The 26,538-nt window shown below is 39.2% G+C and overlaps 1 protein-coding gene across 3 annotated transcripts; it reads left to right on the top strand.

The window, feature by feature from the left end:
* The first annotated feature begins 1,304 nt into the window (after window positions 1–1,304).
* sun1 (Sad1 and UNC84 domain containing 1) lies at window positions 1,305–25,962 on the top strand. Of its 3 annotated transcripts, none has more exons than XM_041967955.1 (22): window positions 4,265–4,534; window positions 6,794–6,891; window positions 14,515–14,703; window positions 15,986–16,230; window positions 16,877–17,119; window positions 17,274–17,408; window positions 17,831–17,953; window positions 19,294–19,404; window positions 19,528–19,647; window positions 19,767–19,860; window positions 20,618–20,676; window positions 21,206–21,390; window positions 21,542–21,817; window positions 21,931–22,023; window positions 22,263–22,354; window positions 22,478–22,622; window positions 22,714–23,028; window positions 23,172–23,256; window positions 23,978–24,093; window positions 24,278–24,445; window positions 24,529–24,621; window positions 24,921–25,962. In XM_041967955.1, the coding sequence occupies exons 2-22, from the start codon at window positions 6,809–6,811 to the stop codon at window positions 25,035–25,037; spliced, it is 3,087 nt and encodes a 1,028-aa protein (XP_041823889.1). In that variant the 5' UTR covers window positions 4,265–4,534; window positions 6,794–6,808; the 3' UTR covers window positions 25,038–25,962. The 3 variants fall into 3 exon arrangements, with proteins under 3 accessions (XP_041823898.1, XP_041823889.1, XP_041823882.1); XM_041967948.1 differs by lacking the exon at window positions 4,265–4,534 and adding an exon at window positions 6,219–6,360; XM_041967964.1 differs by lacking the exons at window positions 4,265–4,534; window positions 6,794–6,891 and adding an exon at window positions 1,305–1,674.
* The last annotated feature ends 576 nt before the right edge of the window (window positions 25,963–26,538 follow it).

The following is a 26,538-nucleotide window of genomic DNA, read 5'->3' as shown; positions in this document are numbered from 1 at the left end:
TTGCAAGAAGATTTCATTTTGTCCTTGGGGACACGATCATGGTTGTAAGTTAGAAGTTTCTCACATAATTGCCCTCTGAGGAGCCTCTCTACCGCTGACTGTCTGTTCCCAGTTTGAACTTCTTTTATGACTTTTTCCATCTCTGAAAAGCAGTATTATACACAGTTATTTGCTTTCTATGTCTTAAAGGAAGTAAAGGGATAAATGGAAGCTACTGTATGCTACTAAGCTTCACAAGCTCTTAGACAAGTTGAATCCAGCATACCATGTGCTGCTGTTAGACAGCTCTCACAATATGAGTCTGTCAAAAGGAAAAGAGACATCAAGCTAGAGATAAAATCCAACAAACATCAACATAACACAATATTTTACATGACTATGGTTAATAGTAGTATTCCATTTACTTACAACGATCTGTGTCTTGAGGCTGCACGGGTAGAAGGTAGCATAAACACATGACAAAAATAAAGATTTTCATGGTTTTCTATTGCAGACAAAACATGTACACTCTGAAACAAAAGTCTGTGCACAGACTCATTGCGCTTCCCTTTCACAAATGTAGCAATGTGACCTTGGGAACAATAAGATTGCATCACAACCATGTCACAAATAGCAAATGGCCAGTTTTTCAGGTTTTGTCTTCCTGTCTATACAGCTTTCAGTCTGAACAGCTGCAAGTTCTTTAATATGAGCATGGGTCAAAGTGTTATATCATTCAGCACACTCTTAATACATATTAAACTCCTATAGCTTAAACAGCACTGAATGACTTAAGGCATACACGACAAAGGAAGAAATATCTTTAATATATGTTGAAATGCAGAGATTTTTGTTCCCTTTTTAATGTATCATATGAATCCTTTAAGCATTGTTAATGTTTGCCAGTTTTTTATAAGCTTTGTGATAACACAAATGTGTCTCCTGTTGAGTACATCAAAAAAATATCCATGAAAAAAATTATTAAACTGGCCCTTCACATTTTTAACATTAGATAAATGATAAAACAAACAATGAAGCATTACATAGATAAAAGTTTTCTTCAATTTTTGTTTTAATTTAAAACATAAAAATAATAAAGATTAATATTCTATACGGTTTATATAAAAGTAAGTTGGAGCTTTCTAAAATATTTAAAAAAAACGTATCTAAGTGTTATTTTCTAAAGTGGCCACTGAGCAGCGCTGTTTTATTTTAAAACTGTGACGCAGGGTTTAGTAGATTCCATATAAGGTCATTTTTACTATATAAGGGTAGATCATGTGATGTGAGCGTCACTCTGGTAAAGTATGACAGTGTGCGGGAAAGGCGAACGTTAGACCAGGGCCCACCTTATACTGTAGAAGTGTTCGTTAAAGAAACGTTAAAGTATAGTACTAGTTCACATTTTCACCAGTTAACGTGTAAGTAGTTTAATTTATGGGTCGCTGATTTTTTTTAAAGTTATTTTCACACGTGTCATGCACAGCTTTCTTGAGAGGCGGATGCTAATTTACAGTCCTAGTTTTCTGTAAGTGTCCGTTTTGTCCGGAGGACGTTTTGTGGGAACGTGTTCTGTCTTGCTGACTTATTTTGTGCTGGGCAAAGTTTTAAGAAAATCTTTTAACGTAAAGAAGACTAAAGTGACACATCAGGGCTGCAGCTTTTATTAATTTCACCAACCACTCGAATAACAAGGTAAGCACTTCTCTTTCTATGTTGATAACTGAGCCCACATCTTCTAGTAGTCATATTTAAACATACACAACGTTTGTGGTAGCACACAGCATACTGTTTTTTTTAGTTAAAGCTGAAACACTAAATAATTTTGTTTCTGTATTGTTTGGTGTTAAAACTGCAGAATCTGTCTCCCACTGTAAGTATTCAGTTTCACATGTAAGATCTTTCCCATTTATTGGTTTCTTCATTATAGATTATTGACTTGAAAGACACCGGTCAATGGAGGATTTATCTCAGCTGAAACAGGGTGTGAACTGTCTGTTTACGGTTTACTCTGGCAGAGATAAGCATTTTGTCTTTAAGGTATTTGTGAGATGAGGTTTGAAGTCTGCAGATGATTGAAGTATAAAGATAGTTTTGCTGTCCAGCAGATGGCGCCTCATTCAAGGCCCAGTGTGCTCTCACCAGTTCAGTAAAGGGTTCCTATTGAGGCGTTTAATAATTATTAGTTATTATTATCTGTATCAATTAATTATCAAAATTATTAATATCTATTATCTACCTTCATCGACTGACCAGCCGCTGAAGGATCACAGTCTCTTGTCACTTATGATGCAGGGTTGTAATTTAAAGTTAATGGAGTACTATAAAGATTTTTCTGTGTGTGAATATTGTTTTATTTTAATAAGCAGAGGGTGAAATCATTACCTGTATACAGAAGTACTCTCTAAAATGCACTTACATTGCAAAATTGTTCTATATAGATTGTTACATACATTGCTTCTCTGTATTTTTCTTTGCTGTGAACTGTTGCTAAATGTAATGTACTTTTCCATGTTTTGTAATTCAAGCTTTGCTGCTTTTGTCTAATAGTTAAAACTGTTTCATGTCGTAGCTCCTCGGCTACTGTTCCTGATGATTTGTGAAGTATTTCATCAGTGAAGTTTGGATGTATGTCTGATGGTGCATCACATGTTTATTGTCAACCCCACTCAGAAATCTCGTTACTTTGGGTGATGTGAATTAAATGAACTGGCTCGACTAGAAATATCCTTGTGGGAAACCAGTTTCCCTTCACAAAAGTGTGTATTTGGACTCTTTACTTGTCTGGATCATTTTCCAAGTGTTTGTTTGGTTGGTTTTTTTTTTTTTTTTTTGTATTACATGCCAAATTAAGAGGTAATGAGGTTCTTAGCAGTGTGATTATTTTGATCTGGATTTGACTGTAAAGGAGATTTCTTGTTTGATTTGGTACTATGACTTGGTTTTCACCCTCTGTTTGTAGGGGTATTTTTATTCATTAGGATCAAATGTTTGGTTTCCATACACTTAAAAGCCTGACTATTAAAAGCATGGATAAGTAACCTAAGTGACACTGCTGACCTTTTTTCAGTGTTTACTGTGAAAACCTGAATCTCAGCTCTTCACTTGCCACTTAGCTAAATGCCCCCATATGGCAACAGCACTCCCCTACAGTGAGAGCATCCCCCAGGGGGGCAGCAGTTGGCCCCAAAAAATCTACTTAGAATGGGCTGAAAGTATTTGACAAACCAACTGAGATGTTCTCTGCCCATCAAACTTTCCAGATACCAATCTGGTGGGTTCTAATGGCACCTGTGGGAAGAAAACCAAATGCACAAACACCCCATCTCACACCTCATCTCACACCAAGGGATCTTTTGTTAGTGGCCCAGTGCCAGAGAGATCACATCTGTTCTTTAGCCGCTCCCTGATTGGTCTTTTGAAGGTATTTGGGGGACCACTTCAATGTTAGGTGGTATGTTATGGCATATTAATGTACATTTGTTTGCATAATTTGCATTTTTAAATTTGTATATCTCCTTATTCTTCAGCAGGACTGCAGTTTCTTTTATTTATTTTTGAATTTGCATAATATAAATGTGTGACCAAGAGAGTTCGTTCATACAAACGAAAAACAGTAAACCTGTTGTATGCTTTTCTTCTGCTGCAGAGATTAAATGGGAGAGAGTGGTTTCTTTCAGTGAAGGTGGTTCGTCTCAGAAAATCTTGCTCTGTAGTACATGTAATAGCCTACTGGAAGAATTGTGGAATAAAATGCTGTTGCATTAGGCACCGCATTGTTTCCTAATAAATAATATTGTAGTTTAAGCATGAAAAAAAATGAAAAAATAAACCAGGGGAACAACTCTTTTCCTGTTGCATTTGTGTGATAATTATATTTAAAACACTACTACATTATTACAACACTGGTATGTTTTTTTAACATCACTGAGGATTTAGCTGTGGGTTTGTAGGATGCTATTAATTAGACAAAACCATTCAAAATATTTGACTTGCTATTAAACACGCAGCAGACCGCACTGCCCTGCCAACTTTAGTCTTAATAGTAAATTAAAATAAATGTCCTTCGACTGGTGTGTACAATATTCTTTTTATTGTTAATGGCAGATGTGCTGCAGTTTGACTTTCCAGAGGTCCAACATCAACCGAAACAACAGTCCTGTGAGCAGCAGAGTGGTAGATGTGGATGCAGCGCTGCTTTCCTCCAATAGATTCAAACTGTGCGCCCTGGCCGACAATAGAGGGCCTGAGAGTGGGAGGATCAGCTCGGGAGCGATCCTTCTGGCTTTGTTACGCCTGGGAAGCCATTTTGGAAATCTGCTTCTTGTGCAGTAGCGGAATCAGTCACTAGCTGCTTGCAAACTTTTCTGTTTTTCTTTGAGTAAATACGGCGCTGAATCCAAAGGTGCGCTGCAATCACCAATCTTCAGGCGTCCGTGCGGCGGGATGCAGGCAGAAGTTTGCGCATCTTGCGTGAATGCAATGCGCGGATCTTGTTCCTTTTGGATTACGCTTTTTAAAGGAATAATAACATTCATGGAGTCGAACCACGCGGGCAAGTTGCCATTCTGCTATGAAAAACAACACGTAGCAGCTACAGTTTTCAATTGTGACTGAAAACTTGCGTAATATTTGGAGTTATGTTGTCCTTGCTGTTCTCCTTTACCAACAACTGTTTTGACAGCGAACGCAATCTCCGGCCTTATTTTCTCATAGTAATTTTGCACTCATCACTCAGATTATTATTCGTTAAGTGTATCTACTCAATTTTTAGGAAATGAGTATCACTCCCTCGTTTTTTATGTGTTTTAATTTGGTTTGCGTTAAATGAACATGCATGAGAGGAGATCGGGACAGTGCGTCGTTGCTCGAGCCTTAAGTCGATATGAGTGACGGCGTCTAAATACATCTAGCTCTAAATTTAGCTCTGAGCAACATGAGATTGTAACGGGGCTTACATGTTATTAGGCCAGGCTGTCTGCTGGTTATTATAAAGGTAAATACGTTTCCTTGTATTTAATCGGCACCAGTCTGCAGCACAGTGTTGACAGTAGGCGGCCCAGTCTCAGGACTCAGCTGTCTGCGTGTTCGTCGCAGGTGGTTTGCGTAAAGGAGGCAGCAACATAGAGGTGTGATGTGAGGTAAACTACAGTGCTGTGGGTAATCTTTCTTTGTGTTGCATACGTGAACTGTAGCAGGATGCGTTCATGCTCTGTTTTTGTTCAACCTGTCTGTCCATGGATGAGCTCATAGTTAACAGCCCAGTTAGTATTGCCCTGCAGGAGGTTGGTGTTAAATTCCCGAGAACCCACGTCCAAAGTGATTCACTGCATTAGTAGAGTTGACATGTGAGGGAGGGGAGGGGGGAAAAACTAATCCTGGCTGAATTTAAGTAGTTCCCTTAGCTTTTGGGTATTTGTTTCCCTTTATCCCTCTTTTGGGCTCAGATGCTTGGATGCGGATTTGATTAAGATTACGAGTTAGTGCTGGATTTTAGCATAAGCTATTAATTTATTGCACTGCTCTACATGTTTTCTTTTTATTCATTGTGATGATTAAATGGTCAAGTAGTAGGTAGAGCTGGATTCCCCCTGTTGAGGTTGTTAGTCGCATGGATAGATTGGTATGCAGCTTCTTACAAGCTTGATTTGGCCAGACAGTTGTAATCAGATAGAAGAAATACAGTTATTATATAAAAGTAAACTTAAACCTTTATATGAATGCAGAGTGAAATGCTCCCTATGTGCACTCAATTATTCGTATATAAATCTTGAATTACATTCAAATACAACAATATAAAAGTTTTCATATTCAGCATGGTGAAGGATTCAGTTTTTGTGGACATTGAACCATATTTGAGATGTTTTGGTTTTACTGGATATTCTCGTTGTTGCAATGTACCAGCTATACTTACAAAAAATGCACCTGAAGCTAAATTCTGCAACCATAAAGTTAAATCAACACTTCCTTAAAACCATTAGAACAGACATGATTTATTGCAGGACTGCTTTAGGTTTGGGTGGCAGGCTGGTTGCTGTGTGTATGTCACAGCATTGTAGTATTTGAACAGCCTGTTCACATAAAGCAGGTTTCACTGTGGTTCAACCCTCAGGGCAGCTGCTTCCCGCCCATTGCTTCAGGATCTGCCCCACCCCTCTCCTGTTTTACTTGGTTTCATAATAGCAAGCTTACTCAAGCAGCCAGTGTCGGACTAGCTGTCCTGGTGGATGGTCTATTTAATACAAACTGGAAGAGGATCGTCATTCTCTGTGCTGTCTCTACCAGCCTTTTCTCTCACCAGAGGAGAAGAGACGAGTCATTCATTACAGCTTTGACGGTGACCGGAAGCCTCCGTCAACAACAGCCAGCATGCAGGAAGAGGTCGGCCAACTTTCATCCACAGTATCGTTGTTGTGTTCCCGAGCAGAAGGAATGTCCAGTAGCACTCATTAGGGTCGTCCTGCCCTGGCCTTTCTGACATGGTTGTGCAGCGTATGGTAGCAGGTGGTGTGTTTATTTTGAATGCAGGCTAGAAAATGGTGCAAGGTGGGATTTTAGAGGGAGAAGCAGGGAATTTTCTTAGTGTGTTTTGCTGTTTTCAGTATGAAGATTCAGTTCTCATTCTGGTCTTACAGAGTGATTAAACATGACAAAACTTGAGCTCATTTTCAAAACAATTTGCCTGCGAGAGACAGATTGAACAAAGCAGAACATGTATTTCTTTTATTATTTTGTGAATGTGTTTGGAAAAGTTAGATTTTCCATGTCAGCTGTGACTAAAGGAGTTCTATGCCTTGGATCCTAACTTTTTCAGTCTGAACAAAGAAGAATGACCATGGATTTTTCCCAGCTCCACATATATACACCTCCACAGTGTGCTCCAGAGAACACCGGCTATACTTACTCTCTCAGGTGAGCCCCCAGTGCAGCGCTACGCTGGCTGGTTAAACATTCAGGTCATTATGGCATTTCTGTGACATGATGCATCATTTTTGATGCTGTGCAGCTCATAGATTTCACTTAGAACGGAGCAGAGTTGTTCCAGAGATCTAGCTGCAGCGTTTGCAAGTTGCACTTTGCAAGTGTTTTTTTTATATTCCATTTTCTTGTTTCTGTGTTCTTTGAGATCAGTGTGAAGTCAATCTTGTTGCTAGCGTCATTTTAAAATTTAATAAAATGATAGCAAATCTGATTCTTTTAACTTTATTTGTATTATGATATTTAAGTTGAATTTAGCATGTCTGTGCACCATATTGTGCCTGTGGTTGTTACTTTAGTTATGACTGTTTCTGTTTAGCCTTTATGACTCTACCATTTATTGTTTTTAATGTGTGGCTTGCTTTGATGTTTCTTTTTGCCAATTTAAAGTTATTAAACAGATTATTGGCTTTTCTTATGAAATAGAAATACCTTGTTTTGAAGAGTTTTCTTTTTTTTAATGCTCCTCTATAAATATTTGGTGGTTGTGGTTTTGATGAGTCAGTCTCAGGCTTCAGTGAGGTTGTGGGTTTGTGTGCTCTTCGGGGAATTGGGAAGCCTTTTGCAGGGTTGAAATTGTTCTGAGAAAGACCGAACCATTGCTTGGAGTTAGTGTTAAAAATGCACTTAATTCCTGATGCTCTTGTAACATGCTTGACCTCCACGCATTCTTCCTTGAGGTGCTCTTCATCAAAGCATAGGCTCTAGGTGTGGTGAGGACCTCTCCAGGAAGGTCTGTGCATGTGTAGGAATGTTGTTGTCTTCATATGTGTCACCACTGAGGTTGGCAGCTGTCAGACCAGAGGAAGGCATTTGGGTGTGTAGATGTAGGTAGGGAAATGAAATATTACCTTGTGCAGTGCTCACTTTCTGGCTTTTGGGAAAAGAAGAGTGATTGCTTGACTTTTAGGAGCAGATGCCTCCCATCTCTTAAGGGAAAGTATGGAAGTCTCGTAAAAAATCGAGTTTCAACAAAGACCTAATTAGTTTTACTGCTGTGTCTTGTAGAAAAGTTCAGTCTTCAAGGATATATTACGGTGTGGCCTTTCCCATCCAACTGAACAAAGTTGGACTCGAAGTAACTTTGTGTTTCATAATGGAACAGTTTCTCTCATATTGTAAATGGGAGTTCATTGATACACAGTAGGAATCAGCATCTTGCCTTCATAATGAGATCTAGAAAAGCAGGTGTGAGAATCTGTAGTTGATGCTAAATTAAAATTTTAAAAGTTAAATAATATTCTTATGGTTTCAGACCACCTTTTATAGCATTTGAGCTGTATGGCTAAGTGAGATCCAGTTTTTTTTACGAGTCAGTCAAAGGACTGAGGCAAAGTAAGATGTACAAAAACTAGTTGGACACCCCGACTGGAATCTGCCAGGTAGACTGAGGCTGGGACAGGCTAATCGTGTTCCTTTGAATGCAGTCAGCTGAGGAGCTATTAATGAACCTCGCTGTTACAACTGTGGCTCTGATCCCAGGATTAGACTAATAGTATATGCTTCTTGGCAAGCTAGTTGAGAGATCTGTGTTTTTTTTTTTTTTTTAATTGGCTGCTGAAGCTGAGAGACTGATAATTCTCAGCTCTCATGAGTAACAAACCTGCTGAAATGTAGATCTGCTAAACTATATTCAGCCACACCTCCTTGTCTTAGTTCAACTTCCAAAGGACAGCTTAACAGTTTGTCCTGCTGCAGCTGAATGTGTTCAGATTGTCAGTGTGTGTGTGTGTGTGTGTGCACGGTCTGCAGTGAGTAACACAGCAGTGCAGAGACAGACAGAGTCAGGTGACAGAAACGGTTGGTACATCTGTTGTTAAAACTCAAAGGAACAGTGACAAGTTTTGTAGCCCTGACCAGCCAGAGGGGGAAAAGAAGCCCTCCCATCATGCTCCGTTTCTGTCAAAGAAAGCGAGAACAGTAGCACGGACCAAACTCGTGTTAAGGAAATATCTTCCTAAATAGATGCATAACCTTACAAAGTTGTCTTTTATGAACTGGGAGACATTTGTTTTGTTCGGATTTCCTTTTGCACTGCGAGGTGTCTGTCACACAGGCTTCATGTGAGATCTTTGTAGCTCAAAAAGAATCAATCGATATTATTTTTTTTTTCTTTTTTTTTCTTGCTGTACTGAAATAAATTCAATAATTATGATAAAACAAGGATATTAAATATTTTTCATTTCAGAATGGCTGAATGAAAGATAAAATGTATAGAAATATTTTTCACATTGTATATAACTTTTCAGTTTTTTAAAATAATAACATTGATAACAATTAAAAAAACTGTTATTGCACATTTCTGTAGAGATATTGCACAACAGATGCAAAATATTATTATTCATGTGGTCTGTTGATACCTCAAAAATGTAGATTGTGGAGTCGGAGCGCTGCAGGAGGGAAGGACTTGTGATAAAACACGTTTAGGGTGTAGCAGGGTTTTTTCTTGTTTTGTTTTGTTGTTTTTTTGGATTGGTTGTAAAATTCTTGTGGCTAAAAGAGAAAAAAGAATGTTGCAGTCTTTTGATATGCTCTGTTGCTGAGAATGTAGCTTCCCCACCTCCATACCACACCCATATAGCAGTTAAAGTAGGTGTGTATACTCAGTTGTGAGTTGACTCACATAGTCTTCATATTTTATGATGGTGAAAGTGGGTCAGTGGGGCTGGGTATCCGGTTGGTGTCTTTTTTTTTTTCTTTTTTTAATAGAGTGATGTAAAGACTGACAGGTCCTGCTATAGTTTCTTTTCAAGATTTTCAGATTTTGCAAATACAAGTATTTTTTTCACTTCTATGGTGAAGTACAGTGCTGACTGAAACTATTTGAGTATTAACTATTAAAAAGAAAAATACTCAGAGTGGACTTTTGAAAAAGACTTGTCTTCTCTCAGGTAGAAGATTTGAACTGGGGAGTCATGTCCTGCTAAACGAGGTTTGTAAATGCAGATGAGTGCCAGCTGGGCAGCTGTTGTTCACCCTGCTGTCACAGTTGTTTTCACATGTGTTCACAGTCTGCTGCAGCACATGCACCACTAGTCAAGTGCTGCTTAAATGACAGCAGCTGGACTTTGGAGTTTATCTTTTTTTCTTTTTTGTGAGTGTTCATCACTGAGCTACCAAAGGGAAATTTAAACTCTCCTTTTTTGCACCTGGGATGATGTGTGTTATGTTATTGTTTATTTCTGTTCTTCCTCATGTCCATATCCAGCTACTTCACTCTCTCTGAAGCCAGGGAGCTGTTTAGAGTGATCTCCACAGCAACCACAACAACATGTAACAGCACACTAGTGCTTTAGCGTGGTCAGTGAAGGACACCACAGATAGAGCGGAGCAGGAGGGAAATGTTGTCTGTGGGAGGGAAAATGAGGCTGGGTAGGATTGAGCCTTATCACAGAGCCAAATCCTTCCCACCCAGAGATGGTTGGATGGAAATTTGAAGACTTGCTGTTTGGGCCAAGTTCACTGTTCCTGGCTGCTGGTAAATGTAGGCCTCCTCACTATAGGGGAGAGGACTTTCTCGACTCAGTAATGTATCAGGGAAACAGGAAGGAAGTCTTTGTTTGGGCTCTGATGTATTTTTAGCTCCAATAACCTGTTCAGTTTTCCAAACACTGAGAATTTGCATGTACATGTCGGAAAGCAACTTCCTATTGTGCTGATGTATTCATTTACCTGTGAAGATTTGTTTGGGATCTTGAAATAGCCTATCTTGCTGAGAGAAGATGTTGCAAATGGAATATAAAACCTAATTACTGGCTCAAAGAGGCTATTTACACATGCAGAGCTTTGTTGCATGCAAAAGCTTGGACCTAATCTATCTTAATACAGGCATGCAGTTTAACCTATGTGGTGGCGGATTAACATGTTTTAGCTTAAGTAAATTTTGTATTTGGCCCCTCTGAAAGTTTCATTTGGAAAAAGTTTTTTCTTAAGAATTTGAGGGTAACTGCTTTCTGGCAAGCTTTTGACAAAGCTTTTGTAACCACACTTGTGGTTTTGATGCTGAGATTTACCACCCATATGGTTCTAATGATCTAAGATGTGTGTGTGTGCCTGTCTCATAGATGGTAGCTAGAGTTTATGGAGCAAGTCTGTTATTAATTGAGCTCAACTTAGAATTTCAGCATATGCCTTTTTGTAATCAATACTTGTCATACAGTGTTTTTGCTGTCAGTGCAGAGAATAAAGATTTATTTAGTCAGGAACCCTTTTTTCAGTATGAGGAGTTTTAACTGTTTATTAAGCTATATGCGTCTTGGTATGTTGTTGTGGCTTTAGTCAGAAATACGGTTGTTTAACTTTTTCCCAGAAAGTTTTTTGCATACACTATGCAAAGCAAACTATCTGGGTCTGTCCCTGTTGAGGTAATGGACCCAGCATGGCACTAGAGGTGTACATTCACATGAAGCAATAGCACAGGTGTTACTTTTTTGCCACAGAGAAATTTGCCTTATTTCTATCCCAGGATACAGGAAACGATAACTGATCTGTTTTGCCCCATTTGTTGTGGCGGCAACCACCTTCTGTCTCCAGAGGATATTATCTTGAAGAGCTGGTTAGTAGCAGACCCTGTAAAGGTTGCTGCTTTTGCCATGTGGGCAGACACTTTCTTAATGATGCAGACACGCTCATTATGTCAGATGAATGTCTCTAATCTGGTCACTCAATCGGAGCACTGTAGGATCTGATCCCTTTCCAGGTCTGCATGCACACCGTGAAGTAATGCAGCTGATTTGAATGTTACTTTTCTACTGTTGATAGAGGTAGTGAGCTTCATATGTTTGCTACTTTCTTGATTGATAAATTGTGTGATAGTGTTTTTAAAACAAAACAAAAAACAAAACAAAAAAAAAAACTAAAAATATCTCGAAGCTTTGCTTTTAATTGGATTGTTTACTGATCAGCAGTTAAAACACAGCAATACTCACATCAGTGTAATAGAAGACACAGAAACCACATGTAATCAGTTTATCATTTCATTGTTTCACAGATTTTAATATATTAAGTAATTCACTATAAAGGTAATCTGGACCTAGGTAGTCGTATTGTGACATGTAGTAACAGCACACTGCATGGTCATTGCTTGGACCATAATGTCTGCTAACTAGTTAGAACACAAAAAAACGAGTGAAATACAGAAAGAAAGTTTGCTGTGCCCACAGAGTGTGGGAAGAAAACCAAAGCTTTGGTGTTATGTAAGAACAGATTCCAGGAAGCTTAGTATTAAGTTGGAAGTGTCTTCTTTCTTGGTACTGTCCGCCCATTTCTTCATCTGCATCTTCATCTCGTCTCTGAAAGGACCATGCCCATCTCCTATTTATATCACTGATGTGGGTCATGGGAACTGCCTGCGAGAGTGACACAAATCAATCTGGAGAATCAGACCAAGTGAAGAGTTGTTAATTAATTGAACATTACAAGTAGAAATCAACAGCCAGTAGGTTTTCGTGTGCATAAAAAAGAGTTAAAAGAGGTGGTGGCTTCCACCATCACGGAAAACAGAAGCTTGTGTTTTAAAAATCCATTTAGAGAATTGATAATAAAAAAAAAAAAAGGAAAGATTTTCCAACATGTTGCCAAGTGGAGCAGAGGGTTTTATTAATGTTTGCATGTGGCTGCAGGCTACACAGACAGGCATATTTGTTTTCTTTTCTCATATAAACCTGCCCTGTCTTCCAACAGAGGTTCCACTTCCTAGGGAAGCCCAACATGTCAAAGCCTATCATGTTTTGGTAGATAAACTGAGTTATGTGTGATAAGTATGCATGAACATAACTTCTGTTTTTTTGCCCAGAATGTGACATGGAAATATGTATTAGATTTTATTCTGTAGCTTTCACTGCAGACCAGACTGCCTGGATTGACTGCTTTAAGGCTCATTTGGCCTGCTGGGATTTGCAAAAACAAACTTTCCTCACCCCCACAGCTCCTTCAGCATTTAAATTTCAAATTTGAATGAGATGAGCAGTGATATTTGTGTTATAGAAAACTTATTCTTCCTGTGTGGTATGCCCTGTTTTGCAGTCCTCCTCGGCATGCAGCTCCCAAGTAGGGGGAGCACATGACTTAAAAATAACACCCACCAGGAATTAAGGAAAAAAAATTGATTGCAATGCATTTGCATGTTTATTAGACAATTTTTGGCTATTGGATTTTAATGAGAAGCAACAGTAGATGAGTAGCCAAGATGAGAGGTAGGAGCAGGAACCTCCTGAAATTTAAAGATAGCTGCGACGCTTCGAACCTCCTGCAGAACCTAGATGAGGGATAAATGGGGAGTCGCAGTGAATGGTGCCATTGCACATACAGTACATCAAAGTGTCTCCAGACTGACTTGTGCTGCATGTGTTTATGCATTATTTCTTCTTAGTGACCAAATGTTAAGTTGCATGCATTTATTCCCAGAAGAGGGATTTCCTACACACAGAATAAGAAATAACAAATGGTGCATTAACACTGGTAAATACATCACAGTGGGTCAATTTCAGACCAACCCAGAGGGAGAGGTCCTGCTCTGGTGGTGTTCAAGAGAGAAGCCAGTTGGTTGAGCAGACAAGGGACAGACTGAGGATTAAAGCACATAATTGGCTCTCACTCGGAATGTGTAATCCTCAGGTTGTAGAGGAAGAGGAAGGAGCTGACAGCAACCTATAAAATTCATATTCATGCACAAATGCAAGAATATCCTGCTTAGTTATCTTTCTACACTTTGTCCTCTGACTAAGATAAATGTGCAAGCCTTGACTAACACGGTGGAAGACTGCGTGCCAGTGCCATAAACTCAATGGGTCTTGTGTAAAAAGGGATTTTCATGTGATGACAAATTTCAATATCAGAAACAAATCAATCTGAAAGCAGAAGTGGACTTTTATGATGCCTTGTTGATAATTTTTTTTACTATTATAGTGGTATAACTATGACTTTTAGAAGTATTTCAGTGATTTTTTTTTTTATGTCTTGTTGCAGACTAATCATAGCTGAATGTTGGCTTTCACACGGAGTGCGTAGTCAGCCAAGTGGGCGTGGGTCTGTGAGTCACAGTTAGGCATGGCAAAGAGCACTCATGGTGTGTTTCCACTTACCATTTGTTTTGGATTGCATTGAGTGGAATTATTTTTTAAAATTTACTTGTTTTCTTAGGGATGTTTACTTGGTATATTAGTCCATTTTTACTTTCAGAGACGCACTGTGTCTGTTCTTTTGTCTTGTTTTCTCTCTCCCTCATGAATGAGTCATTTCCTGTCAGGAACACTGCCCGTTGTGGACAATAACTATGTCACAGCTCTATAAAAGAGCTCTGTTTGTTTTTATCTCTGAAGTTGACTTGTTGAAGATGAGGTGTAAACATCACGAAGACTGCAGCAACATTTTTTTTTCTTATTGATTTGCAGCTTTGGCTGCAGGCATGTTTGTCTCTAAATGGATTTCAGTGCAGTAGATTAAGGGATGTGTCTTGCACAGTCCTCCGTTAAGTTTTTTTTTTTTTTTTTTTTTCTGCCGAAGTTTCTAACTTTCCTGCACTTTTTGTTCATCCCTCCTCTCTCCCTCCCATCTCAGTTCCAGCTACTCCACTGCAGCATTAGAGTTTGAGAAGGAGCACCAGATTGCTCCCGTGTACGAGTCGCCCAGGATGTCCCGACGGAGCCTGCGTCTGCAGGGCAGTGCCAGTCAGCATGGCAGCGAGAGGCTGGCGGACTACTCCCAGAACCACAGCAGCAGCTACATCAGCACCAGGAGAGAGACACGGTGAGTGTAGCAATGAGAGCTTTCTGTCTGATTTTAAAAAGCTGACTTAACTAGTCATGGGACCTTACTTTTTTATTTACTTTTTTCTTTCTGAGCTCGCCCCTATCAGACCCTAACAAAGCCCACACCCTGGGTATTTGTGAGCTGTGTTATGTCTTCCTGTGACAAATTTCCAGGGGCTATCACAATGCAAAAGTGCTTTATTAGAGCTCATGTCATGCACAAGTACAAGATTATGACTTGTTTTTTTTTAAATATTTATTATGTTTTATGTTATTGGAAATGAAGAAATCATTTCACATGAACAGTACATTATGGAGATTTTTAAATATAAATATATTCAGGAAGTAAGATGAGTAGTACAATTAATAAAAGTCAGCTGATGTAGAAGTATAAAATGTAATTAGAGTCATCATTGATACATTTTTGTTAAGGGGAAAAATTGGGACAGCATGATGGAGGGAAAAAATTAGATTAATTCAAATCGGGTCAGGATATAGATTTGAAAGCATTAATAAAGGAATGACCTGAATTAATATAGAAAGACTTAACAAGTGAATTAATCACTTCAGATCATGAGGACGGTTGTAGATGAGTGCAGCTTTTTATTCAAGCTGCTCTTTTTCGATTTGTAATACTGGATGGTTTTTTGCACACACCAAACAAAGAAGATGTGGGCTACAGATGTTTTTTGGAAGGCGGAAAACAAAGTAATTCTCACGTTAATCCACCGTAACACCATGCTATTCATATAGAACTCAAAACAGTGTGGTTCAAGTTTAGTTGAGCAAACAAAGTAGTCAAGTTGTTGCAACAGTTGTTGAGAAAGTCCATATTTATTATAAACTAAATATGTTTAGAATCCAACATAACAAATGTTTACTTTTTTTTAATTATTCAATTTTATTTGGATGTTAAACATATTTTTTATTCCAAGTTACCAAAGTTGTGAGATTTTGCCACAACTTTGTACTGATTAAGTGTGATGTTTAAGTAAAATCCAACATGTCTTGATCCTCGTTTTCTTCAATATTAATGGAAAAAAGTTAATTAATTAATCTGACTTCAGTGAATTGTGGTATAGATGAACAATAGGTGTAAGCCCAGCTTTAAAATGGTGTTAGGAGAGGTGTTAACGAATGTAGAGAGTGCCTTTTAACACAGTAGTTATGACTCAGTTGAGACATACTTTTCATACCTTTTTAGTACCTTCAACATACCTCTGTCATATATAAGCATGCAACAAAACTTAATGCTCTGGTATGTACCTTATCTGTCCCAGGACGGAACGGAGCAGAAAGCAGCAGTCCACTTCCAGCTCTCTGTCCTTATCCCTGAGCCAAGTCGCCACACCGAGGCAAATCCTGTCCTTCTCAGCTGTCAGCACCCCGATCGACAACAGCAGCAAACTTCAGGATAGCAACACATCATCTGATGACTCTCTGCTAACCTCTACCCACAAGTCTCACCTGAGACGGCGCACACTCACCACAACCACCACCACTACGACGGTGGATGGACACTGGGGTCAGTTGAAAGAAACAAAATCACGAGTGTCTCTTTTTAGGTTGTATTACAAAGCAGATTAACATTATTTTCTCTCTTTGGGCTATTGGGCTTTGTCAAAGCCATAGTTGTGTTCCAGTCTCAAATCTTGCCCATCAACTAGTATTTAATAATCAGCAAATATCAGAATGCAATCTGATATTTGCAGAGTGAAACTGATGATTTGCAGAGAAAAATTTTGCACTGTAAAAGTAAAATATTCTGCTTTGTTAAATGTCTGTAATCAAACACTAACACAAGAGAAACAAAAGGAAATGGTGCAGTTTTAAACTGGTCAAGATCACAATCATGTTCAATGAGTTTCATCATGTTAGGTGTGACAAAGAAATGCATTGCTGTTTGTTTTTACTCTTTCTAGTATATTTTTAATGAGCCGGTATACTTTATACTATACTTATTATCTGTTATTGCCAAAGACCCCATGCATTAAGAGGTTAACAAAATCACGTGACTTTAGATAGAATGTGTGGAATTAGCTGTACCTGCTTATACAGTCAGTTACTCCATCAGTAGATTACCAATGTTACACCATTTATAATGAATGATTTTAGCATTTCCTCTTTCTAAATGTGTGGCTTTAATGTGTGTTTTTCCCACCCTCCCTCAGGCCAGAGATCCAGTCAAAGCACATCAAGTGTCAACGGCGATGCCAGCACATCTAAGTCCCACACTTCACTCGCTAATGGTTACATCTGCAAAGACTGCTCTTTACATTCTCAGACAACGGGCTCAATTAGCACACAGTCATCATCATCTCAAGCTGCTGAACTTTCCACTGATGCCCTCTCTTCCTCATCTTCACCCATCACCAGTATATACACCAGAGACAGGAGTCGGAGGAATAAGACAGGTGAGAAAAGTCTTGAGCTGGCCCCGAAATCTACACTTGTTTTTCTTGTCACAGTTGCCTCATTAAATATTCTTTTTTTACCTGGTAAGCTTAAGGTCAGTTTGGCCTAAGTTATGTCTATGAGCAGGTAATTTTCAGTGGTGTCTTTTTCCAGGTGTCCTGATGTCAGTGTCTAACACGTGTGTGCGCTACAGCAAAAAAGCCCTGGCCCCCATAGTGTCCTTAGTCAGCCTTCTCTTCAACAGTGTGATTTGGCTCAGTTCACGGGCCAAGAGCCCACCAGGAAAAGGTACACAAGCTGTGACAGTGTGTTCATCCTTTATCCATTATTCACTCTTTTTCATTCCTGGTTTCTGTAGTTGATCGATTCAGAGAAAGAGACTGTGATCTCGAGGGTAACAGACGTGATCAGAGATTTGCTAATCTGAAATCTGCTAATTTGTTTTCTCATGGCCTCCTTAATTTCTCATCATCACTGTTAGTGTTTGGCTTTTATGTATGTGTGTGTCTTAAATGTATTATTGTCCTGTTATTTGACTGAAGATGATTCCATGTTTTCTTCTCATAGGGTTTGTTTGGGGGATTTCTCTGTAACAAACTTTACTTCATTCTCCTCCCATCACCAATGTCTCTTATTTGAATTTTCTTTACAACCACGAACAAAGTTTGCATTTTAACTAACCGCGAGTTTATGGGCTGATGTGTCACCAGGTGTCCTAGCATCCTTTTCGGACTCAGTGAGACAAGTGACATCCTCCAGTCTGTCCAAACTGTGGCTGTTTAAGCAGACCACACTCCACAGGATGATGGGTGACAGGGCTAAATGCTATGAAGGTACCTACTGTTACTACAGGAGTAAAAGATTAAAGGTCACAGCTCCTGGTATTGTTAGCTGCTATTCTATTAATGACCTTTCTTTTAATAAGTTCGTCCTTTATTTTTCATTTAAATAAGAATAAAGCCTCGTATTTGGATATGTGGTTGTGCTACAGAAGAGACTAACTCCCTCTTTATTTTTCCCTGAATCCACCTATCTTTTACTTTCACTCTTTCTCTTTTCTATTTCTGAAGGAGAAAGTATACTAGAAAGAAAATAAGAAGCCAAATGTTACTACTGCTATGTTGGTTAAATGTGGACCTTTAGATAAATTATATGGTGGAAGAATATGTGTATTTAAAATATTACTGAAACAAAAACTGGAAGCCTTCTTCACTCCCACCACTTAAGAGTATTGTTCATTTTAAGCTCCTCTAATGTATCATCATTTAAGTAACACATTTTGGCTGCACCAGTTTCAGTAAGGTCAGTTTTCTTTTTAGTATGCTGCTGATTTAAGCTGGGTCTTTCCACCGCTGCACAGTTCTGTTGTTCTGATTCAGGAGTTTCACCACATCTTTTTATTCTCAGGACCAGTCACAGTCAATGACATGCGTGACCCGTGTGAAAATCACTGGGCAGAGGTTGTGTGAACTGCTTTAACTAGTCAGCGACCTGTTGACCGTTCTGACTGGAGCATGCTTCTTTCAGCCAAGTGCATCCCACAAACCTACTTTAAGTTTCATATGCAATACGTATCACTCTAATTAAATTAACATCATTCTGTACATTTAAAACAAACTAAAATGTTTAGTTTCAGTACAGTTCTTCTGTTTTGTGTTGAACTTGAAGAAGACTTTCCAATGGACCTTTGAAACAGAGTAAAAGAAATCAGATTAGAATGAAATGGAGGAAAATTACAAATAGAAATCAGCTTGGCTCTTGAAATATTCAGCTTTTCTGGATTATTAGACTGGTGGTACAAACTAACCAGGGACATATTTAGATAACTGATCGTTTAATAAAAAATAAAAAATTTTTAAAAACAGTGTTTTTAGGGAGGGTATTCTTTTTTTTTTTTACTTTTTTTTTGGTCTTTTTTCCACAAAGCTTTGCATGTTGCATCATTGCAGAATTTGCAATAGATGTGTGTTTTGCTTTGTATTTTTTAAAAAAAACATTATTTCTTTGTTAATTCTTCAGTTCAACTTCTGCTTTCATCATTTTATATATATATATATATATATATATTTTTTTTTTATTTATTTTTATGTTTTGTCATGTGTATTATTGCTAATTTACTCATCTTTTTTGTGCATTCTGCTTGCCTGCTATCCATCATTTTTGGTTAACACAGGTGATGACTGTAAAGGGAAGCAGTACTCAGAGACACACACCGTCCTCCTCACACAGTCCTCCAGGTCACAGCGCCTGGTTGGGGCGCTGTGGAGCATCCTAGCTTATACAGGTTAAATAATGCTTTTTACAGCTTACAAATATATGTTTACATGTTTGTAAGCCAGTTTGAAACTATAACCACATTTAAGAAATATGTCAACATTTTTTCTCCTCTTTCACCTTTTTGTTCCAGGTTACTTCCTCCTGCAGCCAGGCTACTGTGTGGTCAGAGCAGGCAGAGCGGTGGGTTCAGGTGTCGGCATGGGAATGCAGAGACTGCTTTCATTCTGCTGGATGCTCCTGGCAGCTCCAGGTTAATGCCACTTTTTCCTCTTCATCTTCCTAGAAAAGCACAACCTCTGCAGAACTATTTTGGTCTGATTATCTTGTACTTCTCCGTATGTGTTCTTCGTATTCATTCGGCTGGTCCAGTGAAAGCAGGGAAAGGACTGCTATGGTTTCTTGCAAGAGGATGGTACCAGCTGGTGTCTCTCATGTCTCTCCTCAACGTCTTCTTTCTGACACAGTAAGAGCTCTCACCTCTTCATTCTTAAATCCTTACAGTTCTATTTAAAAATGAATTTTGCATTTTTATCAGTAACACAAATATTCATATTTGTTATTTGATCTGTAATAATAATAAATTAGACCAACCATGGTCATATAAAGGTAGTGGCTTTTATATAGGATTATCTTATGAGCTTTTTGGAGTTTTGCATTGAGTTTCAACTCTTCCTTCAGCTGTTCATCCTCACTCTTCTAGTTTTTCTCATCAGCAGTGTTTTCAGCCACTTCTGCTGTGCTATATTACAACACCAAGCTGTGGAGTAGCTGTGTATTTCTTTTGGGTTGGGTTGAGGCCAGGGTTGGGAGAATAATATTCTTGCTTGCATTTAGTTTGTGGTTAAACACAAACAAACAAACAAGCAAAAAAAACAGGATTCATATGAATGTTGTTTCTCTGCAGCTGCTCAATGTGTTTTTTTTTTCCAACAAAGCAGTTTTGTGACTTTAGCTGGAGACACTATGTCACTGTTTTGTTTTCACTGTCCACAAGGGGCTAAAAAGCACTTAAAGATTAAAATTAAAAAAAGTTACTGAAACTTAGATGACAGCAGTTTGATTTGTTTCGCTTATTTTTATATACTCTTGAAAAGTTGATACATTAACACCTTAAGATAATCAAGCTACTTTTTTCTTTGAGGACTTTTTAATAATTTTGGTTTGTGAACAGTCTTATTTCATGTAATAATCTGACTAGTGTTTGTGTGTTTGTGTTTCAGATGCCTTCCCAAACTGTGGAAGCTCCTGTTGCTCCTTTTGCCCTTTTTACTCCTCCTTGGTGAGTTTGTGAAGCCCATTTACTGTAATGAGAAAACATAGAGAAAAAAACTTCCAGTATGAAAGCAGTGTTATAACCAGTACACATCCCCAGAGTCTGCTGCAAACCCAGCAGCAGATTCAGGTCAGCCGCTTCAGGGCTCTGCTGCTCACACGTTCCTGCTCAGGCAGCAAAACACAATCACTCTATTAATCCTGTTAACTGGCTAAAATGCTCTACAATTAAATACCCATCTGGTATATTTTGTGTTTATTTACCTTTTAGTGACTTAGTAAAAAACTAGACTAAATGTTGCATATAGTTAATTTTACATTATAGACGAGGAAAATATTTAAGCCCATTACATCTGTTTTGCATTGACTGTAAATACCCTGAATATTACAGTCATTTATTTCTGAGCTTCATTTTGGATCTTTGGTTGAATCTGTGTTTGTTACTTAATGTGAAATGTTTTACCAAAGTTTAATGATTTACTTTGGGTGAGTGTTATTAAAGTTTAACCTCATAATATAATAATGTCTGTGTGCAGCTTTATGGTTATGGGGTCCGTCCACTGCTACCTTGCTAGCCTACCTCCCTGCCATAAACCTAACTGAGTGGCATCCTGCATCTCCCGTCACCTACTTCTCTAACTTGGTAGCTGTTCCTGCTTCTGACCCTGCACCAGAGTCTCCGGTGGAGCTGGCCCCAGCCATCCCAGTCACACAGGAAACAGTAAGTAGCACTGACCTATTGATAGAACACAGACTTATTTTGTGTGGGGAAAAAAACATGATTTGTAGAAGAATTGCATGACTGATTGAGGGCTATATTTTTTTATTTGAACCCCTTTCTCTCTGACATTAATCCCTCTTTTCCTGCTCAGCCAATCCTTCCCCCGGTGGCAGTCTCTAGTTTGGACTTGGAGCGTCTTGAACGTGTGGAGCACCAATTAGCTCTGCTATGGGAGCAAGTCAGACAGGGTGACCAGAAGCAGGACCTACGTCATGGAGATATTCTTGGTCTGTACAACACCCTGAGGGAGCAGCTCCACACCCAGACTGATAGGGAGAGCCTGGGAGTGTGGGTGTCCTCCCTGTTGGAGCAGCGGCTCGGCGTGCTGCGAGGAGAGCTGGAGCAGGAAAACACACTCAGGGCACAGGTAGGTGGATGAGGATAGAAACATGTTTCTGACAGTGCTGGTTTACACGAGGGACGTTTACCTGAGGAAATGTAAATAACTGTTTGTAATTTGACCTTTTTGTTGTTTTTCAGAGTGCTGAGCAGCAGAAACAGCATCAACAGAGTCAAGCAGCACGTCTGGCTGATTTAGAGTTGCTGCTAAATGCTTTGTCTGCAAAAACTGAGGTGTGTATAGCAGATTCACTGCATGTCCACCGAAAAACATGACAAGTTTTAACGTAATTTGTTAATTTAACTTAATTTGTCAGAAACATTAAAGCAAATAATGATAATAATTAATATTATTCCTTTTGACATTAGCATAATCTGTTTTTCGATCAGTAGTAGTTTTCTGAAGGATAAAAGGAAAACTTTACCATTTTTTTTTACTCTGTCTGCATTGATGCTTGTTCATGTGTGTGTAGGAAGTGCAGCAGAAGCAGCAGCACTATGAGCATGAGAAGGAGGAAAGAGAAAAAGAAGATGTTGCATCTGAAGCTAAAACAATTCCTCTTAGGTACTTAAGCCAAAAAAATTAGTAAAGCTTCAAATCTACATGTGGATGCTTTTTTTCCTGAAGTTTTTCCTATAAGTTCTTTAATCTTATAGTAGTTCACATGTATCCTCTATTTTCTCTCAGTGCGGGTGTGAAGCAGGAAGACCATGATGCTTTGCTAGCAGAGGTGCAGAGACTCGAGGCAGAGCTGAGTAGAATCAGAGAGGACCTGCAGGGCGTTGTTGGATGCAAGGGCAAGTGTGAGCAGCTGGACACTCTGCAGGAAACAGTAAGTATCATCAGTCTGTCCTCACTATTTTATTTCACTAATTTACCAACTTAAATTAAATAAACAACTATTTCTATCTTTTCCCTTTCAGATATCAGCCCAAGTGTCTTCACAGTTGCGGAAAGAGCTGCAGGCTGTTTTCTTTGGCAGCGGTGGGTCAGAGGAGCAGCAGGGTGAGGTGCCTGAGTCTCTGATTTACTGGCTGTCCCAGCGCTATGTTACCACACCTGACCTGCAGGCTGCGCTGGCCTCGTTGGAGCTGAGCATCCTGAAAAACATTTCGCTGCAGCTGGAGGTTAGCCGGGGCCAGATCCTGGGCGAAGCCAAGTCCGAAACCGCGACCAAAGTTGATACAATAACCGGGACTGTCCATCATACTTCTGCTGGGGAGGGTCTGACAGAAGAGGTAACAGAGATAGGCTTCTTACTGTCAACACTGTAATCACTGTGGATTTCCGTCATAACATCATCTTAAAAAAGAAATATTGGTTTACCATATTTCTGGGCTCTTAATTGACCTTGAACTCGTGTTTGTTTTCTGCAACCCAGCATGTGAAGCTGATCGTCTCGAACGCTCTGAAGCTGTACTCCCAGGACCGAACAGGCCTGGTGGACTACGCCCTGGAGTCTGGAGGTAAGAAGGGAAGCCTGTCCATCCTGAGCCTTTATACAGGTCAGCAGGTAACCCTGTAGTGCTTTAAACAGATTAGCAGGCTAGTTGTTCCATAGCTCCATAATTAATATGTTACGCAATAAGGGTGAAGGCTTTAGCAAGCTTAATGTCATCAAGGTATTAACAGCAGCTCTGGCTCCATTGTCAGTTACTGCTGTCTGTTGGCCTGTGTGTGATGGTGTTTTTCACCGTTGAGATGTGCATTAGGACTTTCTGGATGTTTGGTCGTCAAGATACACATCATCAAATAACGATGTCCCTGATTCCTTTAAGTCACTGGTTTGTGAAGGGACTGTTTAACTGGTATTTGTCAAAGTAACTTCTACCTGGTGTTTCACTTGGAAGTAAAGCAGTGGCTTTTTTCTGTTTTCCCTCTCACACAAGAGAACCTGAATGACTTCTTTTATATATGTATAGAACCTATTTATTTTTTCCTGACATTGCAATATACTGTTCTGATTAATTGCTGCAACTTTAGGCTTAAATTATGATCAAACACATGAGCTAAATTAGTCTTAGTCAAAGATGGTGTCTAGAACACATTAACATCTTCATTTTATTGTATTTTGTCTATTTAACATATCTACAAATCAGTGTATGTTTTATTTGTATAATTCGCTACAAAAATACATACATTAGATATGGTTGCTGATTTGTAATCAATGTTTGTGGGCATTTTCAGGCGGCAGCATCCTCAGCACCCGCTGCTCTGAAACATATGAAACCAAGACAGCCCTCATGAGTCTGTTTGGCCTGCCACTGTGGTACTTCTCCCAGTCTCCACGTGTTGTCATTCAGGTGAGCCTCATCATTAGATACCCAGAGAAATTCTGTCAGTGATGGAAGGAGATAAGATTTTAGGGGGAGCTACTGCTGGTGAACATCACACTCATTCAGTGATTGCTGGTGTGTAAATAGAAAGAGTGATTCTTACAGTCTTGGCTATTGTTCCATTATTTAATCTCCTTCTCTTCTCCATCAGCCTGATGTGTATCCAGGTAACTGCTGGGCATTTAAAGGTTCTCAGGGTTACCTGGTGATCAGGCTGTCCCTGAGAATCCTGCCCACGTCCTTTTGTGTGGAGCACATTCCCAAATCCCTGTCACCAACTGGAAACATCACTAGCGCCCCACGCAACTTCACCGTCTATGTAAGAAATCCTCACTCCAGACACTTGTCAATCAAATTCAATCTAAGTGTGAAACCATTGTTTTCACTGATGTTTACATTTAGGGTCTAGATGATGAGTACCAAGAAGAAGGAAAGCTCCTGGGACACTACACCTATGAGGAGGATGGGGAGTCACTGCAAACCTTCCCTGTTATGGTAATTTTAGAGGCACTTTCTAGAACATGCGTGTCAAACTCCGGTCCTCGAGGGCCGGTATCCTGCAGGTTCTCATTGATTTAACACACCTGAATTAAATCGAATGGATCCAACAGCTTCTTGTCAACTTCTTCACAATAACCCAATAATTTCAGTCAGGTGTGTTAGATCAGGGAAACAATGAAAACCTGCAGGATACCGGTCCTCGAGGACCGGAGTTTGACACCTGTGTTCTAGAAGCTAGAAGCCACTTGAGTTTCTGTCAGCATTTGTTCAACATGTCCTGTCTTACCTTTCAGGAGCAGAATGATAAGGCCTTCCAGATCATCGAGGTGCGAGTGTTGTCTAACTGGGGTCACCCAGAATACACCTGCCTATACCGCTTCAGAGTCCATGGAGAACCACACCCTCAGTGAACCAACTACCACCAGACACACTACGAACATTACATCCTATCTGTACATATCTGTCCCCGGCTTCTTTTGATCAGAGGGGACTCGGCAAGGGTGGAAGTTTTTGTATAAAAGCCATGAAGAAGAAGTTGTGGATGGTTAAAGGAATGTGCTCAGACTGAATGATGTCTTTTGATATACAAAGAGTGACTGGAAAGTTTGTATCAGGACTGTAAAGGAATGAAGAGAGGAATGGAACCACAGAAGAAGCTTAAAGTCCCAGTCCCCTTCTCATTGCACTGAGTCTGCCCATGCGGGTGCCAGACTCCTCTAAGTGGACAAATCCATCCTCCCTTTAGGCACCTTCCACTTCTACAGGGAGGTGGACACATGAAATGGGGTCACATTTTCATCTCTAGCATTTTCTCACACTGTATCTAAGTCTGATTTGCTTTTTTTTTTTCTTTAACTTTTAAACTTTTTCATGAGAATTCACCATTTTTCAGGATTCAAAACTACTGCACCTTTGCCTGAGATGCTGTCCAGGTTTCATTATGTTGTCAACTGCATCTTAACTGTTTGGGCATACCATGGACATGTCAGGTTCACTACTTTCTGGACTTGGTCTGATGTTTCACATAACCATAAGTGAGACTTTTTTTAAAATGTTTTTAGAACTGAACGTGCTGCCTATGGACAAAGTCTGGAAGTTTGCTTACAGGCTTGATGCAAGTTTTTTCTTTTAATCACTTCAACACTATAAAACCACTGATGTGAGCTCTATGTGAATCAAACATTTGAAGGTTCCTAGACTCAAGGAATCATCTTAGCATATGCCTCCTGAACCATACTTTAAACTTTACATGCTTCGTGGATGTAAGAAAGCATCCTTCCTGAACATTTGAGTCCCATGTGTGGATCACTGATTACAATCCAATGTATAAGGCTGTAAAAAAAAATCATTTTCCTGTAGACAAGAGGGAGCTTTTGTCTTTTGTCCCTTTGGCTCAGTTAAATCCCAATCACATGGACTCTCAGTACTCTAAGGAATGTAACATGTATATTTAACTGTTGATAGTTGATCCTTTCTAATATCTACTTTTATCAGTGTTGCTTTATATAAAAAAAAATGTCATTATTAATATTGTGTTAAGAATATTTCTGCTGTTACTGTTTTGCTTTCTTTTTGTTTTGTGGGTTATCTATCAGAGAATGCACTGCAACAACTTGTTAGACATAGATTTGTGGCACAGGTCTTCATAATTTGTTCAAAAAGGGGGTGTATAAGCAGTTTTAGATGCAACTATGGGTCATTCTAAAATGTTGTACAAATGTTTTGTTCACAATCTTATTTATTAACAAGTCAATTACTGGCTGCCAGATATGAGTAACTGCAATGTATATTTTGTCAAAGGCTGTTCAGTGCATTTTGAAATCTTGGGACTTCTTTTTTTTTTTTTTTAAGATAAATGGCTATTTTTGTTCAGTCATGAGATGACTTAACTGCTTTGGAATATATTCCAAT

The sequence above is a fragment of the Melanotaenia boesemani genome, chromosome 2 (genome assembly GCF_017639745.1).
Source record: "Melanotaenia boesemani isolate fMelBoe1 chromosome 2, fMelBoe1.pri, whole genome shotgun sequence".
Taxonomy (NCBI): Eukaryota; Metazoa; Chordata; class Actinopteri; order Atheriniformes; family Melanotaeniidae; genus Melanotaenia; species Melanotaenia boesemani.
This window is presented reverse-complemented; position numbering and strand designations above follow the sequence as displayed.

Bases quoted from the DNA above. Each gene is read 5' to 3' on its own strand.
- sun1 (XM_041967948.1), top strand. The intron at 17,120-17,273 runs GTGAGAAAAGTC...GTCTTTTTCCAG, and splicing joins GAGTCGGAGGAATAAGACAG to GTGTCCTGATGTCAGTGTCT. The intron at 17,954-19,293 runs GTACCTACTGTT...TGGTTAACACAG, and splicing joins CAGGGCTAAATGCTATGAAG to GTGATGACTGTAAAGGGAAG.